The sequence below is a fragment of the Nicotiana tomentosiformis genome, chromosome 9 (genome assembly GCF_000390325.3).
Source record: "Nicotiana tomentosiformis chromosome 9, ASM39032v3, whole genome shotgun sequence".
NCBI classification, from domain to species: Eukaryota; Viridiplantae; Streptophyta; class Magnoliopsida; order Solanales; family Solanaceae; genus Nicotiana; species Nicotiana tomentosiformis.
The window spans coordinates 71,017,096-71,026,633 of NC_090820.1; the positions used below are offsets into that span (position 1 = coordinate 71,017,096).

At 43.6% G+C, this 9,538-nt stretch overlaps 1 protein-coding gene across 1 annotated transcript; it reads left to right on the top strand.

The window, feature by feature from the left end:
• The first annotated feature begins 570 nt into the window (after window positions 1-570).
• LOC138898952 (uncharacterized) lies at window positions 571-1,320 on the top strand. Its single transcript, XM_070185062.1, has 2 exons — window positions 571-681; window positions 811-1,320. The coding sequence occupies exons 1-2, from the start codon at window positions 571-573 to the stop codon at window positions 1,318-1,320; spliced, it is 621 nt and encodes a 206-aa protein (XP_070041163.1).
• The last annotated feature ends 8,218 nt before the right edge of the window (window positions 1,321-9,538 follow it).

The following is a 9,538-nucleotide window of genomic DNA, read 5'->3' on the forward strand; positions in this document are numbered from 1 at the left end:
AGTTTTACCTTGAAATCATAAATCGAAAAGGGAGTGAGAATCAAGTGGCGTACCACTTGTCCCGCTTGGAAGAGGAGGGGAGGCCCTATGATGACCTCAAGATTAATGATTCATTTTCGGATGAACAACTCCTCTCTTTGTCTTTGACTGGGATACCTTGGTTCACCGATGTGGCTAACTTTCTTGTGACCGGTATTGTCCCGAATGAGCTCTCTTCTAACCAAAGGAAAAAGCTCAAACGAGATTGCTTGGATTATTATTGGGACGAGCCATATCTTTTCAAAATTTACAATGATGGTGTTGTCCGGAGATGTGTTCCGGAAGAAGAGCAATTGAGTATTCTTGAAGCTTGCCATTCCTCGCCCTATAGTGGTCACCATGGTGGGGCGAGAACTGCTACAAAAGTCCTAAGATGTGGATTATATTGGCCTACCTTGCACAAAGACGCTAGCGAGCTCGTTAGGCGTTATGATGAGTGCCAAAGAGCCGGTGAAAATTTCAAGAAGAATGAAATGCCTCTCACCACCATCCTTGAGATTGATATTTTTTGACATGTGGGGCATCTACTTTATGGGACCATTTGTGAGTTCATGTGGGAACACTTATATTTTTGTTGCTGTGGATTATGTTTACAAATGGGTTGAAGCTGTGGCTTTGCCCAACAATGAGGCACGGAGTGTGGTGGCTTTCTTAAAGAAAAATATCTTCACAAGGTTCGGCACCCCAAGGGCTATCATTAGTGATGGGGGTTCTCATTTTTGCAACAAATCCTTTGACACTTTACTTAACAAGTATGGTGTATATCATAAGGTGTCAACCCTTTATCATCCCCAGGCAAGTAGACAGGTTGAAGTCTCCAACAGGGAGATCAAGAGCATTCTATCCAAGACTGTCAATGCAAACCAGACAGATTGGTCAAGGAAACTTGACGATGCTTTATGGGTCTATAGAACAACTTACAAGACTCAAATTGGTATGCCTCCGTACCGGTTGGTATTTGGGAAAGTATGTCATCTTTCGGTTGAATTAGAGCACAAGGCCATGTGGGCGCTGAAGAAATTGAACCTTGAATGGGATATGGCTGCCAATCTCCGCGTAGAGAACCTAAATGAACTTGATGAGTTCCGGTTCCATGCTTATTCCAGCTCGTCCTTGTATAAGGACAAGATGAAATACTTACATGATAAGTATATTTGGAACAAAGAATTCAAGGAAAGTGACTTGGTTCTTCTATTCCACTCTTGGTTACGGATGATTCCGGGAAAGCTCAAGTTGAAGTGGAGGTCCTTTCGAAGTGGTACATGTGACTCCTTTCGGTGATCTATATTTGAAAAACAAGAATGGTGAGATCTTTAGAGTCAATGGGCACCGAGTGAAGCACTACCTTGGCAAGATTGATGATAGCCACGTTATGACATTGATCTATTTCAAATGATGATGGTAACATGCGTCGTGCCATGACGTTAAATCAGGCGCTTCTTGGGAGGCAACCAATGTGTTTTCCTTTCTTTTGATTTTCTTCGTAGATTAGACATTATTTTGGACTAACTGGTTGTGAAGTGTATGTAGGAATTGGTTGTGCAGTGCAGGAAATTGACAAGGAAAACATTTGGCAAAATTGTGAACTTTCGCGGACCGCGCTCAAAATTTTGCGGACTGCATGAGCACTTCGCGGCCGCACAATTCTGCGCGCGGTCGCGTAGCTGGATTGAGCAAAATACCAACTCTCTAAAGTTGGCCTGTCAAAATTCCTTCAGAGTTCGTGGCCGCATTTAAATTTTTGCGGTCCGCACAAATTGTGCTGCCGCGGCCAATTTTTCGCGGACCACGCCCGTGCATTTGAGGGAGATCTACAAAAAGGTAAAGAGTGCGGACCGCGACAAAATTCTGCGGCCGCACTCAGGTAAGGCGGTGGGGTCACTGGGTTCTGAGTATAAATAAGAGTTCTTAAAACTTTTCACACTTTACGAACCCTAACCTCTCAAACTCACCAAGGCACTATGCATCCTTACTTGGTTTCAAACTCATCCTATTCTCATCAATTGTCGATTTTCTACCACATTTTATAACTGGTATGTTCATTTCAATAATTTGATTTTATCTTTTTCTTTTCTTTTCTCTTTGTTTTAATTTTTCTTTTTTGATAAGGTTAGAATCATGCCAAAATGTCAAATAAATCCTTAATTTTTTATTAACACATATGGGTAGTGTTTGTATGCATAATGGGGGTTGGGGGTTAGTAACTTTGCATGTTTAATTGCTACAATTGTTGGGTAATTAGTGAAAACCTTAGTTTTAAGTGTTCATCAGTGCCGATTTATTTTGAATTTTGCTGTCGCGGTCATTTTTCCGCAGTTCCCAATAGGGTATGCGGTCGTGTCCAAAATTACACGGTCCGCGATACCCTAGCTTCAGGGCACTGATGGTTGTTTAGAATTTGCGGTCGCGGTCATTTTTGTGCGGTCCGCGATTGGTCTTTCGCGGTCGCACCCAAAGTGGCCGCGCGTTTGAACTTCAGAGACTCTATCATTTTCCTTCGCAGTCGCATTCATTTTTATGCGGTCCGCGATTGGTCTTTCGCGGCCACACTCATTTTTGTGCGGTCCGCGGTTGATCATGTTTAGAGAGCTAGTAGTCTAAGCATGGCCTCTTCGCGACCGCATTCACTTTTATGCGGTCCATGATGGGCAGTTCGCGACCGCGCTCATTTTTGTGCGGTCCGCGATGCCCTATTCTGAGAAGCACTATTTTTCATTTCATCTGTACTGCTTTAACATATGATTGAACCCCAATTCTAACTATCTTTCACTACTTGTGTGTTGCAGAAAATGGTGCGTTCTTGTGGGAGAGGAGACACTTCAAAGGGGAGGGCAGAATCCTCCCGAGGCCGGGGTAAAGGAAATCAAACCTTACCCTTAGCAGCTCAAAGGGTAGTAGGCAAAAAGACTACACTCGTTAGACCTCCTGCCAACTCCTCTAACACCAGTGAATACCTCCTATCCTGGGAAACGTCTGAGGGGGATTCTGTACAACCACAACCGGGGGCACAATCACAACAATTTCCAGACAGATTCCATTTAGTCAATGAACCTACCTCCTCTTCTGGGTCGTCTGATGGCTCAGAGGGAGGTAGTGAGGCATCAGAGCCATCTTCTCCACCTGCTACAACACATGCCTCAACAACTGCCCCAATAAATATCGATGATGATGACGAGGTCCCGGATGACGGGAGAGGGGGTGACACAATTATGGGAGGCCTGGCTAGATCAAAGAAGCCGGAGGTATGCGCTGATAGATTTGTAAGTGAGAAGGCGTATGGCAAATTTCGGGAATGGTGGCCCCAAAGGTCGCTCACTCTTAAGCGACAATTCATAATAAAAGACCTAAGCCAGCACAATCTGAATGTCCTACGGTAATTTACGGAGAGAAAATAATGGAAATGGTTCACCGTCCGGTTGAAAGATGTCAATGAATACCTCGCCAAGGAATTTTATGCCAATGTTGCCCACATCAAAAAGGGTACAAAGGTGACGAAGGTCCGGAACTTGAAAATTCGGTTTGATGGAAACACACTGAACAATTATGTAGGGTTTGTGGAGGTCGAGGCAGTGCAATACCTGGAGAAGCTAGCCTTGGGTGATGCAGTTGGCCCATGGCTAGCTGAGATACTTGCTATTCCAGGGACAACACCTGCATGGCTCACAACAGGAGTTCAAATTGTAAGAGCCACCCTTAACTTTGAAGCAAAAGGGTGGGCGACATTCGTGTGCAGCCGTCTTGACCCGTGCCACTATGAGAATGTCCTTCAACTCCCCCGGGCAGTATTGGTAGCTTCCATAATGGCAGGCTATCATGTTAATGTAGGAAACTTGATGTCCTATAACATCTCCAATGCAGTCCAAAAAGAAGAAAGATCATATCCCTACCCCAACTTCCTCACAGAGTATTTCCACGACCAATGGGTAGAGCCGAGACATTTTGATGTGGAGGTGAAGGATAAAAAGCCTTTCTCATGGTACCACCTCTAGGGAGCGAACAACCCTAAGTTCAAGGGTAAAGCCACTACACCCACTGGCCAGTCTAAAGATCCAGGAGTAGTGGCCATCGGGTCAGTTGCCGAGCCCTCCACAGCAGCCGGTACTTCTGCCGGAGTAGCTTCCATGCTTCCTCCTTCATCCAGGACATACATCACAGTGCCATTAACTATGCCTTCATTTTCCACCTACCCTCAGACTGCACTGCGGGTTTCACAGATACTATCCAGCCTCAACAACTGGATGCACGTAGCTACCACAAAGCTGACTATCCTATCCAGTGCAGTAGCAGCACAGTCTTCAGCCCCATCAAAGCTTCAGGTACCTCCATTATTGGAGGAGTCTTTGAAGAAGATTCTGGACAACCAGAACAAGATTCTGGACCACCAGAAGAAGATCCGGGAGACTCTTGATACACAGGGAGGATTATCAAGGATTTGGGGAAGCAGGTGAAGAAGAAGCGGAAAACTCAAGCATTTAAGGATTTGCTGGAGAAGTTGAGAAAAAAGGTTCAGAAGATTGCTTCTGCCGGTGATATTCCACTGGACATGCTCATGGAGCAGACAGTCCCAGTAACACCTGCACTAGTGCATTATCAGATGCAGCAGCTGGCCAGTCTGAGGAGTCAAATGTCACTACACATTGGTGAGGAGATGATCCAGATGCTCAGAAACCCCGTGGTCCCCTAGTCATAGGATGTGGAGATCCAGTTAGAGGACACAGAGGGAGCTGATGATCCTGTACAGTGTGAGGACCCCACTCATGTTCCTGACCCGATGTAGACAGAGACCACATATGGGGGTTCTCTTTAGTCCCTAACCTTTCCCTGATCTTATTTTGTTATTAGCATTGAGGACAATTCTATTTTTTATTTGGGGGGTGGTCCATTTTGATTTGATTTGTGATGACATTTGGTATGTAATAACTATGATACTATTTTTTCTTTATCTTTATTTACCGTTATTTTCACTTTTGGTATGTATATAATTTTATCATTCGATGTATATATTCATTTCTATTATGTATATATTCTTTTACTCCATTTTGTACATATTCAGTTTACTTTCCGTAGTTTACTTCATAACTTCTTTCGTTATTTTTCCTTAATACTTAGCTTCCTATTTCCTCTAGTAGCTTCTTTTTAAGTTTTTAGCTTCTTTTTTACATTTTGTGTGAAAAATAAGCCTTTGGTTTTCTTAATGCCACGATTCTTTCCAAAGGAGGATGTTGTGTGAACCGGGTGGCTCTTCCCTATGATGGATGGCGTGATAACCTTCTTAAGGGATCGAGTCTGTTTTCTTTTTGTTTTGGTGTATATAGTAGTAATAATGAATAAAAGTGTCTCAAGAAAGCTTCACTTGGTACTAACACATTTACCTTCGACCTCATGGTTAGAGACAAGTTGATTGGCAAAGATTAGCCCTAGTTGTGACCTTTAGACTCTTGAGTTGACTAAAACAATCATCGAGTGGTTTCCTTGAGCCATCTGTGATTTTCAATCTTAGCTAGGGTTGTTGTGGGCCCTCGACTCTGTTCTATTTAACAATCCAGCAGCTTGAGAGGTGAGGTATTGAATTGTAATTCCAAGTCATGTGCCAATAAGTGTAGAACTTGCCCTAAATGTTTGTCTAGACGAAATTCTTAGTGTAGCTCGACTTGAGAAATGATTGTAGGATCTCATTGGTCCAATTTGAACTTTGAAAGCTTCCGTAGACTACCAATATGATATCCCTAGTCGACCCCTTTGAGCCTAAGCCTTTTTCATTCAATAGCCACATTACAAGCCTTTATCCATTCTATAATGACCCTCTCTTGGCACCCAATCTGTCCTTAGCATTCATGATGAACAATTGGCAAAAGCATAAGTTTGGGGGAGAGACGAGGAATTTAAAAGTGATAAAAGGTTCAAAGAAGAAAAAGAAATGATGAAAAGGAAAGGCAAATAAAAGGAAGAAAAGCCACAAAGAAATACGTCAAAAAGAAAGTGAAGGTTAAAGGGATTCAAAGAACGCAATGATGAAAGGCATTGAATGATGAGAAAAATAGAAAAATGATTGTCATGAGAAAGAAAGAGTGACGGTGTGTCTCTCTAGTTCCCCTAAGGAATAAGAAAATGACTTAAAGAGTCAAGAAAGTATGAGCTGAAATTAGAAAATAGAGTGCTTAAGGAAAGATGAAACCATCATAGTTCGATAAGTCCTACTTTGATCCAAAAGCCTTCATTACATCCCATTCAAGCCCTATATGATTTCAAGTTGAGTGAGCTTACATTAGTGGTGATTTATATAAGGGGCAAGCTTATGGTACTTAGAGCGCTTGTGGCATTCTTTTGAGAGTGATGAGCGCACTCCTTCACAATCCTTGTTTTGAGTGGTACATTCTAAAAAGTGAGATTTACTCATGGAGAGTAGAGGAGGAGGAGTTTGGAATCCACAATGACCTACGTGATAGAGCGAGCTTCCTTGATGAATTGAGTCAACTCTTGATGCTCTAGTATCACATTAGAACTATAATACTCAAAATGTCATAACATGATGTTGTTGATAATTCATTTGTGTTGAGGGTAATTGTTAGTCCCAATTGATGCTTCATGGAGTCACCTTAGGCCAGCTGAAATATCCTTTTTTTCTTGTAGAGGTGGGAATTGCCCTATTTGCTCGAGGACAAGCAAAAGCTTAAGTTTGGGGGAGTTGATAAGTAAGGATTTTAACCTATTATTTGCTCTCTTTTACTTGTGTTTAGGGCCAAAAATGCGTGAAGGTATTCCCAGAAACTAATGTAATATGCTTGATTGCAGGTATTGTTCAAAATGAGCCAAAGAAGTCATAATCAACTCATAAAGGAGTCAAAACTTGAACAAAAACCAAGACTGGGCCAAAAGATGTGAAATGCGTACCGCACAAATATTATGCGGTCGCGAAAGATACAACGCGGTCGCGAGCACTATTTCACGGTCTACGAAAGGAAGATTCAGAGAGATGGATTTTTGGGCTAAAACATAAACGCAGACCGCGTCAGAAAGGTGTGGCCACAAAAGTACCTTGCGCGGCCGCGATTGGAATTACGCGGACCGTGGTTGCTGAGGTTCAGAGAGCTTACATTTTAAGTAAAAACAAGAAGTGCGGTCCGCGTCAAGATTATGCGGCCGCGGAAGTCTCCTACACGACCGTGATGGAAATTACGCGGTCCACGAAACCATGCTCAACCCAGATTCAGAAGTGAAGAACGCGGACCGCGATCAAAATTACGTAGCCGCTAAAGCAAGAGTGCAGCCGCTGTCATAATTACGCAGTCGCATAACCTCTGCAGGGGTATTTTTGTTCGAAAATTTCAGTTTAGTATAAATAGAACTTTTTGTCATTTTTAGGTTAAGTTGTATATTTGTTGAGCATGTGAGACTGCTGGAACTTCCCTTTTTGGGCAATTTTGTATTAGATTCACCTTATAACATTAGCTTTTCATCTTTTAATCTAGTATTATGAATTTTATCTTCTTTTTATCTTTGATTTATGCTATTTCTATGAGTATCTAGACTCATAGCTAGGGTTGTGACCCAACCCTAGTGTGAGTATTTGATGGGTACTGAATTTTAGGACTTGAATGTTTATGGGTTAGTAATATTCAGCCTAGTTCTTGCTAGAATTATAGAATTAGTGGTTGCAAATACTGATTCATGCCTTTATGACTTAGTCTCTTCTTAAGAAAGAGAAACTAAGTCTAGGAAAACTAGGCTAACAAGGAATTGGGGTGAACTCAAGAAATTGATAGCCCCAATTAAAGGGTTAAACCTAGAGATAGTAATACCCGACTTGAGCTAATATCACGTGACTTGCATGGATACCTATCTGGACTTAAGAAAGCCAAATTGGGCAAAATCACTCAAACTATCGAGAGGTATAGAGTGTGTACTTGGGTGTGATAGCTATATTACGATCCCAAATTAATCAAGCCTGCCCTAGATTCTTGCTACCCGTTAGATAACCACCTAGGCGGAAATCACTACCCTAGTCCTTTTAAACACTTGAAAACCAGTATAAAAAATAATGTACTTAGCTTTAATCATTGTATACAATAGAATAGAATTAGAAGTAGAATCAAAACCAAAATGTGTGGAAGCGTAATTAGGAACAAAACACGCATCTAGACTTAGATATACCTAATTCTAAATCAATTAACTCCCTGTGGATTCGATCCCGACCTCGTTGGGTAAAACTGCATCGACTATCCTCGCTACTCAATAGTAGTGCAGGCTTGGACCCGATCACCCTCCAAGAGACTTTAGCCCAGTTCCTGAGCATGTTCAGTACCTTGGCTCAGGTAGGATTGATACCACTTGCTCCTGCCATATCTCAGGCCGGGGGAGGAGCACAGACTCCCGTCGTCGGTACCCCAGAGCAGCGGGTTCAAGTAGACCAGGATCCATAGATCATACCGATACAGCCGGTAGCTCCAGTTCAGCCCGATGTTAGGGCAGCAACTTCTGAGGCAGAGCAGCTCAGGATCGAGAGGTACAAGAAGTACCATCCTCCTACTTTCAGTAGTTTGGCGTCAGAGGATGCCCATGGTTTTATTAAGGAGTGCCACCGTATCCTCCGTACTATGAGTGTTGCGGAGACTAGTGGGGTTTCTTTCACTGCGTTCTAGCTTAGAAGAGCAGCCTATCAGTGGTGGTGGGCATACGAGTTGGATAGTCTGGATGAGGAAGCTTCACTCACTTGGACTCAGTTCTCAGATATGTTCTTGATGGTATGTTCCCCAGAGTCTTAGAGATGCTTGGCGCACAGAGTTTGAGCAGTTGCGCCAGGGTGCTATGACTGTGTCAGAGTATGCGGTACGATTCAGTGATTTGGCTAGGCATGCACTAGCCTTGGTTGCTACTATTCAAGAGCATGTTCATCGGTTTATTGAGGGGATCAACCCCCAACATCAGATTGAGCATGGCCCGAGAGTTGGAGATGGATATTACGTATCAACAGGTAGTGGGGATTGCTAGGAGGTTAGAGGGCATGCTGACTCAGGATAGAGAGGAGAGAGAGGCCAAGAGATCTCGAGAGTCAGTGGTACCCGTGCCCCAGCTACAGCTCGTCAGGGTAGCCGTTATATGGGTCGCTCTCTTCATTCAGTACTTTCAGCTGCCAGCGGTGCTCCGGCCACTACTAGGCCCAAAGATCCTTATTATGCATTGCCAATGTCTAGTGTGCCTCCTGTACGGGGTGCTTCTAGTGGTTAGTCAGTCGATCAGGCCTGAGCCGGTCGCAGCAGCCTCGTCCTCCGAGATCTTGTTTTGAGTGTGGCGACACTCGTCATTTAGTGAGGGATTGCCCTAGATTCAGGAGGGGTGCACCTCCACAGATTTCTCAGGCACCGCGTGCTCCACCGGGTTCTCAGGCTATAATTGCAGCACCAGCTACCACCCCACCTGCACAGCCAGTTAGAGGTGGAGGTCGGATAGGTAGAGGTCCCTCTAGAAGGGGAGGCCAGGCCAGATATTACGCCCTTCCTGC

Excerpts from the sequence above, each read along its gene's own strand:
- LOC138898952 (XM_070185062.1), top strand. The coding sequence starts at position 571 with ATGGGACCATTTGTGAGTTCATGTGGGAACACTTATATTTTTGTTGCT. Across the intron at positions 682-810 it reads ACAATGAGGCACGGAGTGTG|GTGTCAACCCTTTATCATCC; the intron begins GTGGCTTTCTTA and ends GTATATCATAAG.